The sequence below is a fragment of the Bos taurus genome, chromosome 19 (assembly GCF_002263795.3).
Source record: "Bos taurus isolate L1 Dominette 01449 registration number 42190680 breed Hereford chromosome 19, ARS-UCD2.0, whole genome shotgun sequence".
NCBI classification, from domain to species: domain Eukaryota; kingdom Metazoa; phylum Chordata; class Mammalia; order Artiodactyla; family Bovidae; genus Bos; species Bos taurus.
Window position 1 is genome coordinate 54602725 of NC_037346.1, and position 21755 is coordinate 54624479.

The 21755-nt window shown below is 54.7% G+C and overlaps 1 protein-coding gene and 1 non-coding gene across 7 annotated transcripts in view; one reads left to right on the top strand and one right to left on the bottom strand.

Moving 5' to 3' along the window:
• The window catches only part of SEPTIN9 (septin 9), a 179486-nt gene that overhangs the window by 105712 nt on the left and 52019 nt on the right, over positions 1-21755 (bottom strand). Inside the window, exon 1 of one of the 6 annotated variants that reach the window (XM_059878620.1) lies at positions 13101-13155. The exons of 4 other annotated variants lie outside the window; for them this stretch is intronic. In XM_059878620.1, the coding sequence (XP_059734603.1) occupies positions 13101-13140 (40 nt within the window). In that variant the 5' untranslated portion in view covers positions 13141-13155. Of the gene's footprint in view, positions 1-2104; positions 2320-13100; positions 13156-21755 lie in introns of those variants that run through there. One more of the 6 variants, XM_010816597.4, reaches the window with a different exon arrangement.
• On the top strand, positions 2328-6134 carry LOC112442708 (uncharacterized). The gene is made up of 2 exons (XR_009491800.1): positions 2328-4546; positions 4686-6134. It is a non-coding gene; the product is annotated as an uncharacterized protein (transcript).

Consider the following 21755-nt stretch of genomic DNA (forward strand, 5'->3'; position numbering starts at 1 on the left):
CACTCTCAACACCCAACTCCACTCCAAGTTTCGGGGGCTCCTGGGGAGGCTGCCTTTCTGGTCTCCAAGCTGGCCATGTGTACAGAGCGCACACACGTACACACACACAAACAACCAACGTGCACGCGAGAGGCTCTAACTCGCCTGCCTTCAGTGCATGAGTCTGTGGGGTACACAGTGGGGAGGCTGCCGCACACCAGGAACCAGAGGGTCCAGGCTCCGCTCCCTCAGTGAGAAATCCCCCCCTGAAAGCGCAAGCACGGGGCTGCCAACCGCCACACCAGGATGGTCTCAATGAGACCATTGTCTCCACCAGATGAGAGGGTTGAGAAGCTGCCTGAGAAGCAGCTGCCGAGGCTGCTGGCATCTCCAGATGGGGCACTTCGGGAGAGGATGGAGTTGCACGCGGGCCCCGAGTCAGAGGCGCCAACAACCTCCGGGGCATGTACTGTGACAGAGCGCACGACCCCTAAACCTCCTCCTCCTCCGGCTGCCTCAGGGCTCCTGACCTCCTGCTTTCATGTCCGGGACCGCAAGCCAACCTAGCTCGCACAGGCCTCAGGAGAAAAGTACACAGAGCACAGGACCTGAAGCAGGCAGCCATCTCCAGGTCGACCAGTTCTCCCACTCAGACTCTTGGGCATAAAAGGCCCTAGGAGTGTTTTCCTCCTCCAGCAGTGGCTGGGGGCAAGCTGAAGGCAAAACAGACTCAGAGAGACCTCGAGTATGAGCACACACCCCCAAAAGATCGGGACAAGCCATCACAGCTCTGTAGACCAGAACTCCTCTTAGCGTTCAATGTCACAGTCAGAAAAGTGCTCCAACCAGACAGCCAGCCCCCAGCAGGCACGTCCCTTGGACAAGGCAAGCCAGAGCTGGACCCCACCCCCTCCTGTCTCTCCACCCCCTGCTAAGCCAGTCCAGGCCCAGCCCAGAATTACAGCTGTTGGGGCTCTGCCTGGGGTCCAGCCAGGCTCTGGTCCCCAGAAGTGCCCCTGCAAAAGGAGCTGACCCCAAGTGGGCCAAGTGCCCAGCTGGGCTCTGGGGCCCCAGACCCCAGCCTTGACTCTGCCCTAAGGACCAGCCTGGCACCTGGACTTTTGTTCACTCCTTTCAACCCAGCCTTCCCAGGTCGGGGCCCACCAGAAGGGTCTGCCCAAAGGCTGCCTGGGAGCCCCTCTGAGGGGCGGGGGCTCCAGATCTCAGCAGAGACAGACCCGCCCCTCCGAAATCTGGCCCCGAAGTGCTGGAGACTATTGTGTGAGCTTCCCTTCCGACCGCTTTATTCACTCCCCGGGAGGCAGGACGCAGAGCCACCGGCAGGCAGGAGGGCGCACGAAAGCTACGCACATACACGAGCCCGGGAGCTGGACGTCCTACCGCATCCGGCGGGAGAAGCTCCCCACGTCCCCTCACACTTTTCTAAACCCCGGAGGGAGGAGGGGACCAACACGCGCTCCCTACCGGCAAGCAGGGCCCCCTCCCCGCTACGGCCGGAATCTGGGAGGCAGCTGACGACGTCCCCAGGCCCGGATGGGGGCAATGGGACGCGCCTCCGCCCCCGCCTTCTAGACTCTTGGCGGCCTGGACCGTGTCCCCTCGGGTGCCTCCCCAGCCCGGATTCTCTGCTCAGCCCCGGCCCCGAAACTGATGTAGGCGAGGGGGTGGGAGGCGGCTGTCCTGCGGGCCGGACGCGGGGGACGGGTAACTAACTCCCCCAACCCGCCCCAAGGACCAGGCCCCCGAGGCCGACGGGAAGAGCGCAACCGAGAGGATTGAAGGACAAGCCGGGAGGGAAACTGCGCGCCCGGGTCCTTCGAGGACGAGCCCTCGAGGAGACTCGTCGCTCGACAAACACAAACAACAATAAAAGGAAGGAAACCCGGCGGCAGCGCGCAGGGCGAGCGCGGGGGCCAGCAAGGGCGCGCGGTCCCCGCGTCCCCCTAACGGGGTCCACCTCGGAGGCGACGCGGGCGCGGGGCGGGGGGGGAGCCGCGGCGGGAGGGCGCCCCATCGGGGTCCCGCCTCCCCGTCCGTGCCCCCGTCTCGCGCGGGTGTCCTCCCCGAGGGGCCCCCTGGCGTGCGGTGGGCGGCCAGCACCCACCTTCGAAGTCCGAAATGATCCCGTCCAGCTGCGCATTGACCGCGGGGTCGGACATGGTGGCTCTGGCGCGGCGCGGCGCGCTGAGGGCGGCAGCGAGGAGGCGCCCCGGGCCGGCCCCGGCCCTGCGCGTTGGCTGGGGGGGCGGGCCGCCCGCGCTCCCGCCGTGCAGAGTTGGCCGCCCGAGCCCCTCGGCCCCCGGGCTCCGCTGAATGAATGGGGGAGGCAGGCCAGCGCCGTTGCTCCCGGCTCCCCGCGCCCCCGCCCCGCCCCGCCCCCGCCTCCCGGGCGGATCAGGTTCCGCGCACCCGGGGCCCGGCCTCCCCGTCTCGCACTGGCTGCTCCGCCCGCCTGTCAAGGCCGGGCCTGGGCGGGGGATGGGGCGGCGGGGTGGAGGTGGCGGGGGAGCTGGGGCCCGAGCAGCGGCCGCGGGGATCGGCCGAGTCCTGGGCGCCCGACCCGAGCGCCCCCCTCTTCTCGCCGCCTGGCCCGCGCCCAGGGGACGGCGACGGACGCGGCCCCGGCGCCCTCTCCACCCCCTCGGAGGCCCCGCTGTGGCCAGATGTGGGCGGATGTGGAGGCCGGGCGGCGGCGCGGGGGCGGCGCCGGGGTTGGGCGGGGGAGAGATTCCTCCCCTTCCCTGGGGTGCAGGGATCCTTCTGCGGGAGGTTTTATTTACGCAGCCAAACAAAGTTCGCCGCCGCCTTCGCGCGCTCAGCGCCCGCAAGGGTTAAACGCTCGGGCCGGCGGCCGGCAGGATCTCGGCCTGTAGGCCTACAGCCGAGGTGGGTGGGGGGGGAATCGCGAGTCACGTGACTGAGGGGGGCGCCGAATCCCACCCGCTCGGGGCACCCCTCCAGCTGCTCCCTACCCTCCCCCAACCCTCCATCCCCGACGTGCCTGCTGTACCCTCGGAGGTTGGTGTCAAAAAAGGCGCTGGCCCAGCGAGGACGGAACACCCTGATCAGAGCGGCCAGGGACACGTGCCACCCCCACGCTGCACAAGGGGCTTTCCGAAGGCTACGCGTAGACCCCGGGTTCTCCCCTAGTAAGAAGCAGATTAGTTCAAAGTATCTGAAGGCAGGAGTTGGGGGAGGGGACAGGGAGCCAGAAGCCTGTGGGTGAGGCTCCGCCTCATCTGGCCTTGCCCTCCAGGGTAAGTTAATTTCTACCCTTCTCCATCCATTCGACAAACTCTGATTAAACCCTATTACCTTCAAGGCAGGCAGGTCCCCGGGACTGGGGACAAAAGGATGGGCTGGAACTTGAGAAGCAACCGGAGAGGGCCCCGAGGTCTGGCACCAACAGTGGGGGAAGGGGTCTCTTCCAATCCCCCCAGCCAGTTAGGCACTCCTGCCTTTTCTCCCGCCCCACTCCATTTCCTTAAACCCAGGGCCTCTGCCCCGAGTCAGGGGCCAGTGTGATAATTTATAGCAGGGAAAGATGCTCCCTGAGCTGATGGGCAACTGGGGCAATATGGTGCCCTCAGTGTGGCCTGTGAGTGCCGGAGGGCTTGTCCTGGGTCTCAGGCTGGTCAGTGCTACCCCCTCCGAGCCCCCCACCCCCCTAGTTCTAAAAGATCCCAAATGCACTAGTGCAGCTGAGCCCTGAGTGCCATCCTGGTTATTCGGGCCCTCTCACAGAGAATGCACTAGGTTTGAGGAGCTTTTTTTAAGTTGACAAAATCGAGTCCTTCCTTTTTAAGAAAAGCAGTCTCTCCCTCCCTCATGCCTTGGATATTTTGAACTATTTTCAACCAAGTGAGTTTGTGGACAGGGAACTGCAAAACCACAGACATTTCAGATGCGCGCACACCCTCTGCCTGGGAGCGGGGGTTTCAGAAATGGAGTCGCCACTGTCATTAAAAGCACCCTGACGGCTTCCACACCAGCCCACGGCACTACTTGTCTGAAACCAGCACCTGGGCCTGCCTGGTTGTCCAGTGCTCTGGCCACCTGACCGCCCCGTATTTGGGAGTGTGGTGGTCCACTCCGTCTAAGAAACAGCTTTACGCCATAACCCCCTGGGAAGATGCTGGGTCCCAGAGATAGGGCAGCGTCCAGCCTGGGCCATAGCATTATTCTTCAGTGTTTTTATAAAAAGCACTGGTGAGTGTAGACACACCCATGTGATTGTTCTCCCAGGGAGCTGGCTTGGAGTTCTACCAGATTCGCACAGGGTCAGCTTATAGTGTATTATTCATTTCCATTCACAGTGGAGCTAAACATACTTATGCTTATCTCCTCAGGGAGGCCTGCCAGGGTCCACACCTCACCAAAATGCTAGCCTATGGGAACCCAAAGGACAATGGCAGGAGGGAGCAGACCTCCGAGGCCAGAATGTTGGCACGACTGTGCTTCAGAGTCCAATGAGTGCATCCCTCTGCCTCTGGCCTTCCTCCACTTAACCACGGAGGCCGCCGATGCCAGGCCTAGACACCTCCAGGTAAGGAGATACCCCCACGTTCCCTCAGGAAACCCAATGCGGCACTTTGGCCACACTCCCAGCCAGGAAGTTCACCCTTGTATCTAACCAACCGCTCTAATTTTACATCATTTATTTCCTCTTTTTTTCCTGTCCTCAGAGGAGATGGGAAACAGCTGGGCACCACCCTTCAAGTAATAATTACCTTCTCCGAACTCGAAGACAATCCAGTTGCTCCTTGGCCTTCTCTTTCTCGGCTTAAATCATCCATCCCAGCCCTTTAATCATCCCCAATCCTTTGATCACTTCTGATGACTGTGTCCAGATTGGGGCCCCGGGACTTTAACAAGGCCTGATCCCAATTGGATGGGGGAGGGCTCCCCCCCAACCCCCTTTCCCAGGGCATGAGCAGTCAGGGCTGGGGTCTGGACAGACAGTCCTGGCTGGGGCTCTGGGCAGATAAAACAGCAACAGCAGCATAGAGAAGAAAATGAGCTTAAATTTGGTGAGACAAAAAGAACCACGAAGCCTCCAAATTCTGTGATGGTAACGCTCTCCCAAGGCCATGGGCGAGGGCGAGACCGTTTGTAGGCCTGATCTAAGGGGAAGGTATAATTTGGGGAACATCAGAGGGGCCACCTACCTCGCAGGTCCACCATGAGACATATAATGGAGTGAATGGTGAGCCCTCAAAAGATAAGTCCATTCCAAACCTCGGAATGAGAACTGGCTTGGTGTAAGGATCTCTGCAGATGTAATGAAGCTGAAGGTCTTCAGCTTCATGGTAAAGAACCCTCGTGCCAATACAGGAGACAGAAGAGGCACGGGTTTGATCCCTGGGTGGGGAAGATCCCCTGGAGGAAGGCATGGCAACCCACTCCAGTATTCTTGCCTGGGAGATCCCATGGACAGAGGAGCCTGATGGGCTACATACAATCCATGGGTCACAAAGAGTCAGATATGCCTGAAGCAACTTGGCATGCACACACACACAAGGGCCTTGAGATAAAATCACCCTGGGTTAGAGTGGGCCCTGAACGCAACAGCCAATGTCCAAAACGAAGATGCGGAGGCCCAGAGAAAAGGCCCACATGAAGTCAGAGGCAGGGATGGGAGTGATGCAGCCACAAAGCCAAGTAACACTTGGGACCCTGGAAGCTGGAAGCCACAAGGTAAGACTTCCCCAGAGCCTTCAGAGAGAGCTTGCTCTGGGGCCTCCTTGCTGGTCCAGCAGCTACGAATCTGCCTGCCAATGCAGGGGACACCAGTTCAATTCCTGGTCCGGGAAGATCCCACCTAACACGGGCCAGCTAAGCCCCTGCACCGTAACTACTGAGCCCTCACCCTAGAGCTGAGAGCTGCAGCTACCGAAGCCCACAGGCCCCAGAGCCTGTGCCTAGAAGCCCCTGCGATGAGAAGCCTGCGCACGGCAACCGGAGAGTAGTCCTCACTCACTGCAGCTAGAGAGAGCCAGTGTGCGGCAACAAACATCCAGTGCAGCTAATAAGTAAATATATATATTTTAAAAAAAAGAATGCTTGCTGTGCTGACACCTTGATTCCAGACTTCTCATCTCCAGTTGTGAGAGAATAAATTTTTGTTGTTTTAAGCTCCCTGATTTGTGGTTCTTTGTTACGGCAGCCCCAGGACACTCCTGTGGATCTTAAATCCCATCCAAATCATCCCTTTAGGCCAAAGCTGCCTCTCCCCAAGGACGTCTCAGGAGCCACAAAATCCACAGCTGGTAATGAACGCTGGCCGGCAGGTGGCAGCCGGAGGGAACTGGGGGCACGGGGCACTCAGACAGCAAGTTTTCTCAAGGAAACTGGAGGCCAGGGCTGGTGAGAAAGGTGTAGTGTGAAACCCTTCTGGAGATGGAAGGAGCAAGCCTGAAGGGAAAGCCCGCAGGTCCAGCCCAGGTGGAGTGGCCTTTGCGAAGCATGGGAAGAGAGGGAGGAAGAAATGGATGGGCGGAAACAGCACTCTGGCTCACCCGGCTCTGGAGGGGGCGTGGAGACTGGCGGGAGGACAGTGGCTGTGTGCCCGGCAAACCGGGCCTTTGGACCCCATGAAGTGGACCGTCTGTCTCCTCTGGGGCAGGGGCCATATGGTCTCAGCTCTGTGTGCACCTGGAGCCCCATATGGCCTCCCTGAGCCTCCAGTCCATCAGCTGCTGGGCCTTCCCCAGTCCCCAAGCCCCTTCAGGCCATCATCTCAGTAGACAGCGCCACCATTCACCTAACAGCTCAAGCCAGGCATCGGGGCATCACCCTCAAAGTCTCCCTTTCCCTCCCCTGCCCCTGTCATATCCAAGCCATCAAAAGTGTCTACCTCAGAAATATCAGTTTGTATCTGTTCTACTCGAGCATCCCTCCTCCAGCCCTCTCCCTCCACCAGAGATAGATAGGTTGTTTAAGGATTAACAACCAGCAAATACAACTGTACCCGATATATAGCATTTGCCTGTTTCTGTGTTATAAACAGTCCCATCTTGGACAATTTGGAGGCTGCCAAAGGCTTCCCTGGTGGCTCAGAAGGTAAAGAATCCGCCTGCAATGCAGGAGACCTGGGTTTGATCCCCGGGTCAGGAAGATCCCCTAGAGAAGAGAATGGCTACCCACTCCAGTATTCTTCCCTGGAGAATTCCAGTATTCAAAAACAAAGATGATGGTTAAATGTAATAAAATCCTTAGAAAGCGGAGAATTTATATTTATGTGTATTTATTATCTTCATTCTTAATATAATTACCTGTAAGTAATTTAATTCATACCATATACATCTCTGATTTAATTTTATAATTTTCTCTAATAGATCGATGCATTTTTATTGTGGTAGAATATACATAATATAAAATTTACCGTTTTCACCATCTGTAAGTGCACAGCTCACTGGTACTAAGTACATTCACACTGCTGTACAACCATCCATTTCCAAAACTGTCTGCGATCCCAAACCGATCCTCTATTCTCGTTACACAATAACTCCCCACTTTCCCCCCTTCCTCATCCCAAGCTCTGGCAACCACCACACTTCTTGCTGTCTTCTACAAATTTGACTACCTCAGGTAAAATGCAATTGTAATACTTGCCCTTCCGTGTCTGGCTTATTTCATTTAGCATAATGTCTTCAAGATTCATTATTCAAGGTGTGCATGTTTTACCATGTGTCAATTTCCTTATTTTTACAGGCTGAATCATATTCCACTGTACATATATACCAAATTTTGTTTATCCATTCATCAACCAAAGGACACTTGGATACATCCACGTTTTGGCTATTGTGAATAACACTGCTACAAACATGGGTGTACTAACATTTCTTTGAGTTTCTGCATTTAATTCTTTTGGGTATAAACTCAGGAGTGGAATGACTGGATTGTGTGATATGTGTGTGTGTGTGCGTGTGTGTGTGTGTGTGTGCTTAGTTATGTCCAGCTCTTTGTGACCCCATGGACTGAAGCCCCACCTGGTTCCTCTGTCCCCGGAATTTTTCCAGGCAAGAATACTGGGGAGTTACCATTTCCTCCTCTAGGGGATCTTCCCAATGCAAGGATCAAATCCACGCCTCTTGCGTGCCCTGCATTAGCAGGCAGATTCCATCCCTGGGTCAGGAAGATCCCCTGGAGAAGGGAAGGGCTTCTGCGCCACCTGGGAAGCAGATTGTATGACAATTCCACAGAATTTAATTTAAAATAATAATTTATATACAGAGGATGGATGAGTTGGTTAAATAGTATCACTGACTCAATGGACAAGAGCTTGAGATAACTCCAGGAGATAGTGAAGGACAGGGAAGCCTGGCGTGCTGCAGTCCATGGGGTCGCAAAGAGTCGGGCATAACTTAGCAACTGAACATTTCGCAAAACGTACGTTGTATGAAATGGAAATCCCATATTTTATAACATACAATTTTAATGACGACTGTGTTTAACAACCGGCTCACAAAATGTCTCAAAATTCAACAGCTGGCTCTTGTCCTACAGCTGTCCCCTCTCCCCAGCTTCCGGCAAAGCCTCCCGACGGAGCTGCTTGCTCTGCCTCTCTCTTCCCTTTGCCCCAGAACTCATGGTGGGGCTTTCAAAGTGAGGTCAGACGATGTGACCCCCCACAGCCCGGTCCATACTTAGAGTGGACAGACTGCAGAGTCCTCGCCGAGGCTGCCGAGGTCCTGGGTGGCCTGGCCTCTACCCACCGCTGCAGCCTCACCTATTCACTCACCGGCCCCCCACCCCGCCTCCGTCTCCCCTCTGCCTCCCGCTGCCGGACACCCGCCTTAACTGTCCTCTCCGCCTGGACGGCCTCCCCCAGGTCTTCCCCTGCTGACTCCCTGCCTGTCATTTCCTTTCAAACATCAGAGCGACCACCCCAGGGTCCCCCAGGAGACACCTTGAGCCAGTTGCTCCTTCGCCTCCAGGCTTGCAACGGAGACCCCCTGAGACTCCCCCGAGACCCTGTTAGACCCTGTGGAATGACAGTGTTCAGTTCCCTTTGTGGGGGGCAGGGTCCCTGACAGGGAACTGCCCTAGCGGGGCAGAAGGGCCCTTGGGGACACTGCCCAGACTCTGTGCGTCCCTGCCAGCACCATACAGACCAGCCCCTGCGTTCAGGGTGACAGGCAGGATGCCATCTGCCCTGGGCCAGGCCCCCAGGCCCTGTGGCCCTTTATCACCCCGAGACATCAGCAGCAGCCATGCTTCTGACCACAAAGTCTCTCAGGCAGCCAGATTCTGAATCTTCCTGTGAAGCCCGTCTGAGGGTATAGCTGACATTTAACCGGTGTGTAGGCTCCAAAACCCCCTTACGCCATCTGCCTGGCGGCTTAAATGCAACCAGAAGGTTTCACTTCAAAGGGGAATGCCGTTCCCTTAGCACATGATCAATCTGTTCCCCAAACTTCCCAGTTCTCACTCCGGCCTCATTTGCTTGGAACACTTAGAGCAAACCCTGACCACAGCAGCCTGGCCCTTATCTTGGAGGCAGGGGGACTTTTTAAACAAAAATCTTACTCTTCTAAATCATGCTGTCGAGCCACCGAAGGAAGCTCCTGGCCTTTGGGCTCCAGGCACACAGGGCTCCCCATCCCTCTGTGAGCCCAGAGCCCTCCAACTCCAGTTGACAGCCCCCCCAACTCAGGGCTGAATCAGCTGAGGTTCCCCCTGCCTCCCAGCTCTGAAAATGTGACCGAGACAGCAGCATGGCCCGCCCCTCCCATCTTTCAGACTCATGGCACATTTCCCTGCAGTGATATTAAACCCCGTGGGACACTGGGAGCCAGGACAGAGGGAGGCGGCTGCTAACACAGGGGGCAGAAGGACCAGGGGGAAGTCATGACCCTGCAAGATGACTCCCCACCAGCTGAACCCAGACTGTGGCTCTGGAGAGTCATTTGTTTATCCACGCGTCCAATGGGCTTTGGATGGGCACATTCAGCTGTCTGGGATGCTGGCGTGGTGAGCTATCACCCAGATATGATGGGGGAGGAGGAAGTCTCTTCTTTTGAGGACTCACATTTTATTCTTGATTCTTCCCTCTCTGCACAGCCTCACGAACCTCTGCTCCTACCCCAAGTCCCCTGGATCGGGCTTTGGAATGGATTCGAGTCCCCAGCTTCCTAGCCACCAATTGAGGCTGGAGATACAGAGATGAAGTGGGGGACACAGCATCCCACATCCCCCAGCTGATGGGAAACTCCCTCGGGCCCTTCTGATAGCTCAGCAAAGTGACACAAGGGGCCTCAGAGGAGTGGCTGGCCTGGGACCAACCCAGCCTTGAAACAGCCAGTCAGTGTGTCAGCCTGCAGACTCCCCACCCCCACCAGGGCAGCCAGGAGACTTGGCCAGGCCACATCCCAGGAGGGGACAGGCTGTCCCCAGGGGCCATCGTTGTCCTGGCCTCCTTGCCACTTTTCTCTAGCAGGCGCCCTGCGCTGAGGGCTCAGAGGCTTGGAAGCGGCTCACCACTGCTGCAGTGTGGGGACAGGCTGAGTCACCCTAGTTCCACGTCAGCAGGAACAGCAAGAACAACGGGATCCGAGCAGAGAAGAAGGGGCAACAGGGCCTCTGCGGCCACACTTATTTTGAAGTCACCACAGTGATCAAGGCGACACTGTCCCTGGGGAGCTGCCAGCCAGCCTGGCTCCTTGGACGGTGGCCACCTGCCCTGACAATACCCCAGCCCAATGCCCAGAGTGGTGGCCAGTCAGCACGGGAAGGGCAGGGAAGCAAGCTCCCTCCCCTGTCTTCTGCACCCCCTCAGAAGGTTCTTCAAGGCTTACCCTGCAACCACAAATTCTACTGGCATCTCCTTCAATGCCTGCTCCTTCATAATCTCATCTGCTCTACCTTTGCATACCTCCGGTGATGGGGAGATCAGTACTTATTGTGCTTATCGTGTTCACTCTATCTTTAGCCAGTTTGGGCTATTTTAAAGAGATGGGGGGACTTCCCTGGTGGTCCAGTGGTTAAGACTCCATGCTCCCCATGCAGGGGGCCCTGGGGTTCAATCCCTGGTCAGGGAACAAGATCTCACATGCCGCAACCAAGAGTTCGCATACCGCAGCTAAAGAGCCCGCATGCCAAAACTAAGACCTGGTGCAGCAAAATAAATATTTTACAAATAATTAAATAAAAGTTTAAAAATAAAAGAGATGGCACGGGATGTGGGGGTGGGAAAAGGGGATGAATTAAAGCCTGCCTAACGGTAGCTTTTGCCATGGAAGAGACAGCCACTGTACCCTCATCCAGAATACAAACGTGAAAGGTGATGCAGAGATGTGGACTATAGTTTCACCACCAGATCTTTCTGGGGGCCTGCGATTAGGGGTTTCCGCCCTCACCACAGCCAAAATGTGTGTAGCGGGGCTTCCTGTTGGGCTGGATCTTTTTTTTTCCACCCCGTTCCCAGTCCACCATGAATGTGAGAGGATGTTGTGTGCCCCTGGACGTGCCCGTTCGCCTTCCATGACCCCCACGGGAGGAGAGGGTACCTGAGATGCAGGCTCCTGATGCTGGGCCGCAGCCCTGGGAACAGAAAGCCCCACGTGGGAGGGAGAGAGACAAGAAGAGCCCGCGTGTTGGTGGGGCAGGGACGGGGGTGGGGGGGGCCTCCCAGCAATCTGGTGCTGCTTTCCTGGATAATGAAATCTCCCCACCCGGGGTGCTGCTGGAGCCAGCCAGCAGCCAAATCAACCTCAATGGACCATTTGTCCCCCGTGTGAAGTGACTTCGGGACGTAATGTGTTTGCTATTAACTCACCCCATCCCCTGCTCTTCCCCTCCCCCCAGCATGAGTCATTCGCCCAGATGACTCTGCCCGGCAGGGCCCTTGCCAGGGGGTTGCCAGCTCCGGTTGGGCCTGTGTGAGGGGAGAGACCAACACAGAGGGCAGAGGCAATCCAGCTGGAGGCCACCAGCCTAGGGCCCACACGGCTTCCCTGGGACTGTCTATACCCCCGGCCCCCGAGGCAGGGGTAGGTCCCTCTGTATCTCCCTGGTTCCTGGGGCTCTGGGCAGCCATGCCCTTACCCATCTGGGTACCAACAGTCCTCCAGCAGACCCTCATAGGCAGGGAGCCGAGAGGGTGAACTCTTCGTGGAAACTGGCCCCAAGGCTGCTAAGGACCAATTACCAGCCTTCCCATCTCGGAGTAGGATTGGGGGGTTTGTTGGCTTGCTTTTCATTAATACTAAATGCTCAGGTTTTCTCAGCCACTCAGCCCTAGGCTCTGGGGAGGGGAGCTCCAAGCTGGCTTCCCTGCCTGGGGTCTTGGCTGCCCCCAAACCGAATCCTTTCTAAAGGCAAATGTGGACTTCCCTGGTGGTCCAGTGGTTAAGAATCCACCGTGCAACGCAGGGGACATGGGTTCGATCTCTGGTCTGGGAACGAAGATCCCATGTGCCACGTGGCAACTAAATGCGTGTGCCACAAGCACTGGGTCCGCGCTCCACAACTAGAGAGTCTACATACCGCAGCTGAGACTCAAGGCAGCCAAATAAAGAGATAATAAAGAATAAATAAAGGCAAATGTGACCGGTCACTCTCCAGATCCAATGGGAGCCCAGCAGGGCTGACAACCAGGCCTCGGTCTGCTGCCAGCCACTCCTTCCCCTCTCCCGGTGCTTCTCCTCACCCTCTGCTCAAGCCTGGCCGCTCCCTGGCCGCCTGCACAAGCCGGGTGTCACGGCTCTGTGCCTGTCCTGCTCTATTCCCTCCACCCGGCAAGCCCTTCCCACCTTCCTTGGCCTAGGTCACTCTCAATCCTTCTGCAGGTGCCTCCCTGAGCCCCTGGGTGGGGCAACTCTCTTCTGGGCACCCCCATGGGTTTTCCCAGTGGCCGGGGCAGCCTCTAACCCAGACCATTCACTGGAGGGGGACGCCAGGCAGCGGGGAATCCATAGGTGGGCTTCTTGGAGCAGAGAATCAGCATGGAGGGTTAGAAAGTGGGATGGGGCACCCCAAGTCTGAGGAGAAAGGAAGTCATGAGTGTCACTCCTCCCGTCCCACGCCCCAGTAATCCTGCCAACCAGATGGGCCACCTTCTCAGCACAGCTGTGCTTCAGCAGAGAGAAATTTCTCACCTTCGGGAACAGGGTGGGGACATTCCAGATGGGGCCTCATCTACCCTGGTCACAGGGCCCGTGGAGTCTGGATCTCCACGGCTCTTTCATCCACGTGGCCACAGACATGAGCCTGCCATCTCTGGCCGAGTGAGCATACATCTGGAGCTTCGTAGTCCGAAGGGCAGGGCAGGGCAGGGAGCCTGCCTTTAGCTGAAGCTGCTACACAAATGGAGAACAGACCTGCACACACGCCGAGGCTTTGGGGGGACGTCACTTCCAAGGAGGTGAACTAGGACATTCTAGGTCAGTGAATCACCAAGTGCTCACACATCTAGACAGGCCACAGGCCCATTCCCCCACCACTGGAGAGAAGGAATTTAACACAGCTTACATATGGTGCGTGGGGCCTTCTGGGCCAGCAGGGTATGCAACCCAGAGGCTGAGAGGTTTGACCACTTGCTAATGAATAATCTAGAACGTTTATCCAGGAAAAGGTCCAGCGTTGTCCAAATCTCAACACACATCCCCTTTCTGCAGAACCATATCACTTTCCTAGCTCTGCCCTCTCACCCCGTCTGCCAGCCTCAGTTGTCCAGAACACAACACAACAACAACCACCGTTAATCCTGCGGGTCTCCCAAATCCCCCTCACTCATGACTGCACCTCTAGTTCTCAGCAGGAGCTGACATTCAGTTCAAAACAGAGCAAGATCTTCCAAGGAGGGTGAGCTCTATTCTGTCGGAACTCCCCATAGAAACAGAAATCAGTCCTCAAACTTTCAGCAAGATTTTTGTTAAGAAAGGATGAACAGGACCTCCTTGGCGGTCCAATGGCTAAGACTGTGCGCTCCCAATGCAGGGGGCCTGGGTTCAATCCCTGGTTGGGGAACTAGATCCCACATGACACACCTAAGACCAGATGCAGCTAAGTAAATAAATAAAAATAAATATATATATATATACATAAAAGAAAGGCTGAATGGCCAGGCTGAAACAGGGGCATGCTGGTAAATGTTTAACAAAGTGCTCAGTGGACAAGGAAAGAGTGATTTATGATGTTTATCAGTTGCCGTGATATCAGTACTCCCACCATGGCTGAGTTCAACCTTCCAACGTGACCTAACTGTACACAGAGTTGGCAAAAGATGTGCATACCACTGGCTGAAACTCTCAGATCACTACAGCTGATTCTTTCATCTTCAGAGAGTGGCAAGTCTATGAAGTTCTTTGCTGGGCAAAACAGCAAACCCAAATAGGGTTCAATCAGCAGGCTAATCCAATCAATGGCCCACCATCATGATGTGGGGCAGATTTCTGAGGCTGCCTCAGAGATCAGGGAGAAAGATAGTGGTGATAATTGACTAGTGATGTCTGCCCTAACCTCAGGATGGGAGATTATTGCACAGATTTGTCATTTGCCTTTCTCGACCTAAGACATTTCTCTTGCCCCTGAAGTTCAGTGCAAAGGTCACCTCCTTGGTGAACTCTTTCCCAATCTCACCTTTCCCCTGAGTAATCCCTGCCACAGAATTTACTACCATTCTGTACATACCAAGAGAGTTATCAGTGTGTGTGGCACAGACCCTAATTGCTCCCCCAATATCTGATCTCCCTTTCTTCTATGGTAACAAAGGTTTCAGTTGGGCATATGTCTGCCCAGATAAAGAATACATTTCCCAGCCACCTCTGCTGCTAGGAGTGGTCATGTAATTAGGGTCTGGCTTATCAGGAGGGAATTTGAAATGTCTAACTTCTAGGACACTCTTCCCCTTCCTCCCCGCCATGGCTGAAATGTGGACATGATGGATGGCAGGAGCTGAAGCAGCCATCTTATTTCATGAGGTGGAGGCTGCATATTGAAGATGGCAGAGTCACAAAGGAGGAACTGAGTCCTGGCTGCTCGGGGGCCACCATGACTGCTTATACTTGGACTAGGAAGCAGAAGAAAAAGGAACTTCTCTCCTGCTTAAGCCTCTATTGTGTTAGTCTTTGTTATGCAGCCAGATGGCACTCCGACTGATACCACGTGTGCCCATCATCCTGCTAGTCTGGGCAGGAGAGGGCAGGGCAGGGTTCCCAGCTTTATGCACTGAGCCCCTGGCAGAGTCTGTCTGATACCATAGGTGTGGTTAAAGCAAAATGAGTAGACGAGTTCGCCCAAGGTTTGTTTTGTTTGTTTTGATGTTTGAAACTCGAACAGAAAGACCTGTGCCTGATAGAGGATCCGTTCAGTTCAGTCGCTCAATCATGTCTGACTCTTTGCAACCCTATTGATAGAGGATATATGCTAACAAACGTAAAACAGAGAAGGCAGCAAATAAATACACGCCCAGCATAGGCTGGGACTGCTCTGGAGAGTGACGTGTTGGGATAGGTTGTGAAAGTCACAAACACAGTCAGATGTGTGCTGGACAGAACAGAGCAGCAAAGAAACAATGGAACTGGCAGGAACATCAGGAACAAAGCACATGCCCAGAACATGAGGAGCTGCTGAGCCTCTGGTCAGACGGTGGGTGCAGACCCAGGGCAGTCATTCACCAGGCTGAGATTGAGGGCAAGTTACTGCACCTCTCCAAGCTCTCGGTGACTATGTTAAGAACAATACCTAGATTGTAAGGATTAGTAAGTGTAAAGTGTCTGGCATAAAATAAGAGCTTGCTAAATGGTAGCTTTTATTATCTATAATATACAGTTTAATCCCTTTGTTTTACGGGTATGAAAACTGGACCTAGGGACTTCCCTGGTGGTCCAGTGGGTAAGACTCTGTGCTCCCAATGCAGGGACCCCAGGTTCAACCCCTGGTCCAAGAATTAGATCCTTTATGCCACATCTAAGAGAGCTCATATGCTGCAATGAAGGTCAAACATCCTGCGTGCCGCAGCTAAGACCCAGCGCAGCCAAACAAATAAATAAATACATTTCCAAAAAAAAAAATACTAGACCTAGAGAGGCAGAATGGTTTGCTGAGGGTCACATGGCTGTTACTGACAGAACCAGGATTAGAACACTGGGTCCCTACTCCTCCTGCAGTGCCCTGGAGTGTAAGAACTTGTCCTGGATGAGTATAAGGACTAGGTAATCACGGAGAGCTCTTGAAAGTGAGACTGGAATATTTGGCAGTGATTGTGTACAGAATCAGGACAATCACAACTTTTTAAATTAAAAAATAAGATGGCAAGAAGGTGCTTATTGAGCACATGTGCCCTAAAGGTCAAAGGCCGCCTTGCTTCTTCCTCCTGCCCGCCCTCTTTGTGCCAGGACCTGGAGGATCTGACAGCGAGTGTGGGCCAGCTTAGGCGCCCACTCTCCCTCCTGCCCTTTCTGGGCATATGACAGATTCTGAGGGCCTGTCAGCTCCTCCCCTGATGTCCATCTGCCTGCCTGAAGAGATGCCCCCAGCAGCCTGGTCTGGGCACCCAACTGACCCTTGTGTACATCTGGCCAGCAGCTTCTTCAGCTATGCTCTGGCCCTGCAAACATCCTAAATGCATAAAGCCATGAGTGAAGGTGTCCTAGCCTCCTCTCCCACGGCATTCAGTCCTGACCCTGGGGATGTGGCCCCCGAGGCTGGCCCCCTCCCCCAGCAAGCACTGCCATCAGACCCACTCAAGCTCTGGCTGCCAGAGCCCCATCCTGTGCTGGAGTTCCCACTTAGAGAACCCAAGAGAGGAGAGGAGTGGAGGGCACCACTGGGGGGGCATCAGCTCTAGGGCTGGAGGTTGTGCAGGGAGGAGGGGGAGAAAAAGATGGAGGAGGAGTAAGAACCGGAGGAAAGACAAGAGGAGGCGCTTTCCAGAAAGCCACTCTCTTCTACATTCATTATCTCCTTTCATTATAAATTCATTATAAATCATTCATTATAGATTCATTATAAATCACCTCCTTTATTCCTCATGAACCCCCAGGATGCAAGCTCTCCATACCCCCGTTTCTGCACAGGAGTGGAGGTGCGAGGAGGATAGGGGGCCTGCCCAGGTGGCCAGGTACCAGAGGCGCTGCTGGGACGTGGGCTCCACCTGTCCAACCCCTGCATCCACTGGCGTGAACCTTAAAAGCCTCCAGGGCAGCAAGGGACTCGGCTTTGAGTCTCCACAAGAGGGTCTAAAGGACAGGGAGACTGGACTAGAGGCCAGGCCAGGTGCGGTCCCTGCAATGATGCTTGGGAGAAGCTGCGGAGGGGGCGGATCATGGAGGGTGCTCACAGTATCCATGCAGCGGAGGGTTAACAGAGCCAGAGGCAGCATCAGTTCAGTTCAGTTGCTCAGTCGTGTCTGACTCTTTGCAACTCCATGGACTGCAGCACGCCAGGCTTCCCTGTCCATCACCAACTCTCAGAGTTTACTCAAACTCATGTCCACGGAGTCGGTGATGCCATCCAACCATCTCATCCTCTGTCAGCCCCTTCTCCTCCTGCCTTCAATCCTTCCCAGCATCAGGGTCTTCTCCAGTGAGTCAGTTCTTCACATCAGGTGGCCAAAATATTGGAGTTTCAGCTTCAACATCAGTCCTTCCAATGAATATTCAGGACTGATTTCATTGAGGACTGACTGGTTTGATCTTCTTGCAGTCCAAGGGACTCTCAAGAGTCTTCTCCAACACCACAATTCAAAATCATCAATTCTTCGGGGCTCAGATTTCTTCATAGTCCAACTCTCACATCCATACATGACTAATGGAAAAACCACAGCTTTGACTAGACCTTTGTTGGCAAAGTAATGTCTCTGCTTTTTAACATGCTGTCCAGGTTGGTCATAGCTTTTCTTCCAAGGAGCAAGCGTCTTTTCATTTCATGGCTGCAGTCACCACCTGCAGTGATTTTGAAGCCCCAAAAAATAAAGTTTCTCACTGTTTCCATTGTTTCCCCATCTATTTGCCATGAAGTGATGGGATGCCATGATCTTGGTTTTTTGAATGTTGAGTTTTAAGCCAATTTTTTCACTCTCCTCTTTCACTTTTATCAAGAGGCTCTTCAGTTCCTCTTCACTTTCCGCCACAGGGGTGGTGTCATCTGCATATCTGAGGTTATTAATATTTCTCTGCTGCTGCTAAGTCGCTTCAGTTGTGTCCGACTCTGTGCGACCCCATAGACAGCAGCCCACCAGGCTCCCCTGTCCCTGGGCTTCTCCAGGCAAGAATACTGGAGTGGGTTGCCATTTCCTTCTCCAATGAATGAAAGCAAAAAGTGAAAGTGAAGTCGCTCAGTCCTGTCCGACTCTGAGCGACCCCATGGACTGCAGCCTACCGGGCTCCTCCATCCATGGGATTTTCCAGGCAAGAGTACTGGAGTGGGGTGCCATCTCTAGGCAATCTTAATTCCAGCTTGTGCTTCATCCAGCCCGCATTTTGCATGATATACTCTGCATAGAAGTTAAATAAGCAGGGTGACAAGAGGCAGCATAGCTTCCCCCAAACGAAGCTGGGCGGGCAGCCTGCACCCAGTCCTGGGGGATGGGAGTCCTTGTTGGCAGCAGTACCTCTGGGTCTGGGAAGACCCTCCCAGCAAGCAGCGAGGACCACACCGTGCATTATTCAAAGATTCAGATGCTGGTTTTCTCCTGAGCATGGAAACTCCAAACCTCAACACGTGCTTCTAAAGCCTCCATGGATTTTGCACAGATCCCATCACGTCCCTTGCTGTGAAGTCTTTTCAATGCTGCGGCCACCATGGGTGGGATGTAGGTCTCCACCCACCAGGCAGGAGCATGGGATGGGCACGTGACCCCGGAGCCACTGTCAGGCTCTCTACAAACAGCTGTGCGACACACACGAACGGGCACAGCAGCCGGGACACAAGACAAGACCGCTCAGTGGCCAGCGCCGCAGAGCGGAATCCTGGCAGCCATCTACGGGGCTGGGGGGAAGGCGGGGGGTGTGCGTTTGCACAAGCTCTTCGCACACGTGTGGCTGACAATCACCCCCACACCCAGGCCCGGGAATCTGGCCCAGAGCCTGCCGGCAACAGGGTGCTGGTAATCCCCAGCTGCTTCCCTGACGCCACTCAGAGATGCTGTCCAAGGCGGAAAGGAGAGAGTGACTGTTTTCAAGGTCACACACCCAAAGGGGGACATGGAACCAGAGGACAGAGACAGGCGTTTGGGCCAAAGCCATCAGCTCTCCGTCATGTGGGTCAACGGGCAAGCACAGACCCATTCGTTCAGCACTTTTATTGAGCAACTACCAAGGGCCCAGCAGCTTAGAGCATCCGGGTAACCCAGCTCCTGGGAAACATCTTGATCCTTTCCTGGGCCTGATGTCCTAGGAAGAACTGGGCTTTGGGTATCACACGGACCTAAAAGGAACTCTTGGCTCGGCTAAACTGCTGGAGGAGTCCGCACAACTTACTCAACCTCTCTGAGCCTGTTTCCTTGTAACATGGTACCTGTGCCTGCTGCACCCTGTCTCAGCAAGATGATGCCGCAGGCACCCAGCACTGGCCTGAGTCCCAGGACTCGTTGAAGAAAGTGTGGCAAACAGGCGGCAGGCCTTGCACTGCGCTCTGCTCCCTGTGGGAAATACTCAAGTGATGATCCATCCGGGCTCATCTGAAGGCACAGGGAGGTCGCAGCAGGAGGCAGGCCAGGCCCCTCCAGCTGCTTCTCCTGAAGTTTGCCCAGAGAGGGGAAATTAACACCTCAAGCGCCTTTTCCTCCCCGGACAGCTGCCTGGATCCCTGAGCAAGCCCGCTGGCCAGGCGGCCGGCTCCACGATGGCAGGAGGGGCTTGTGAGGGTGGGTTTGAACTTGACCAGTGACCTCCAGGGAGGAGGGGCTCATTCGGCCCTCCCCTCCAGCTGGGAAGGAGGGTCCAGGCTGGGCTGGGACACTGGAGAAATCCACTTCCTGGGAGCGGGGCCACACTGGAGGGACCAGGCTACAAGGAGGTCCCTCAGTGCCTGAAGCAAGATGGGGCCAAAGGGTCTCCCTGACAGGGGCCCTGGCTGGTGGGACACTGCTTCACATCCGAGAAGAAAGAGCAACAAGGGGAGAGCGTGGGAGTGCGTGTGTATGAACGGGGTGAGGCTGTGGGTAAAGGAGACAGGAGGAAGTCCCTGACCCTTCTATGCCTCTGTTTCCCCATCTAAAAGTGGGACAACACTACCTACCTTTCAAGAGCTGTTACAGCACAAAAATCATTAATATTTATTACAGGCTTAAAACAGGGCCTGGCACAAAACCACTACTCTAGATTTGCTAAATAAGTAAAAATAAGACACATGTGGGACTTCCCTGGTGGTGCATTGGTTAAGGCTCCACGCTTCCACTGCAGAGCACACGGGTTCGAGTGGGACACCAGTTCAATCCCTGGTTGGGGGACTAAGATCCTGCATGCCGAGAGGCATGGCCAAAAAAAACAAAGGCACGCTATCATGTGCTTAACAACAGAGCTTGCATATCGTGGCATTGATAGCTAGTGGTCTTGAATCCTCCCATTAGAACCAACACAGCCTCGAGTGCTGAGCCTTGTTCTAGGGACCCTGGAGCAGGAGGGTCTCTGACTAGAGGGATCTGTCTCTATGATTAGAGCTGCTTCAAGCAGCTCTAACAAGCCCTCGGGTGCATGTGCATGCGTGTATGCATGCGTGTGCATGAACATGTGCAAGGCACAGGCATGTGTTCATATATAGACGGGACCCTCTGCACATGCTTACCCAGAACCCATCTGACACAGCTCTGAATTATGGTGTCAGAGCCTAGTGAGTGGGCCATGGGGCTGAGGCTCCGATTCCCTAGGAACCAGGCGAAGCAAGCTTTTGGTCAGAACAGACAGCCAAAGAGAAAGGGCAGATGGTAGGATCAAGCCCAGCCTGACACCCTGCCCTAAAGACAAAGCAGAGTGTGCGGATATTTCCAACAATATTACACTTTGAAGTTCAAGTTCTCATAAAATAATAGATGCCCAGTATTGGCAAGAACCTGAGGTCCCTTCTACAGCAATCCTGAACAATCTTCGCACAGTCCCTGATTGAATACTTCTCGGCGTGGGGGACTCACTACTTTGCAAAAGAGCTCACTCCACTGTTAGAAAGTTAAAACTGTGAGAAAAATGCCACTTTCTGTTACCTTCCAAGTATCTGGTTCTGGTTTTCTATTTTAGAGGAACTCAAAATAAGCCCTCTGCGGGACTTCCCTGGGAGTCTAGTGGCTGACACTCCAGGCTCCCAATACAGGGGGCCTGGGATTCAATCCCTGGTCAGGGAACTAGATCCTGTGTGCCACCAGTAAGAGCTCACATGATGCAACCAAGGACTGCTGCAGCCAAATAAATAAATATTAAGAAAAACAAATCCTCTGCTTCTTCTACATGATAGCTCTTCAAATAGTTGGAGACAGTGACCATAGCTCTCCTCCTCTCTGCATTTCCTGTCCAGATAATCACCTTGACCTTCTCTGGCCCATCTCAAACGGTCTCCTATGGTCCTCACTGTCCATCTACAGCCTCCTTCAACACTGAATCTTGGAGAGGCCCCTCTGTAGCCAGACCTCACTGCAAATTGAACTGTGCCCCCCAAAACATGCTGAAACCATCCTGCCCAGAACCTGTCAACATGACCTCATTTAGAAATGAGGTTTATGCAGATATAATCAAGATGAGGGCATCCTGACTTAGAGTGGGGCCCTACACCCAGTCACTGCTCTCGTTCTAAGGAGCAGGTGATTGGACCCAGACACACCC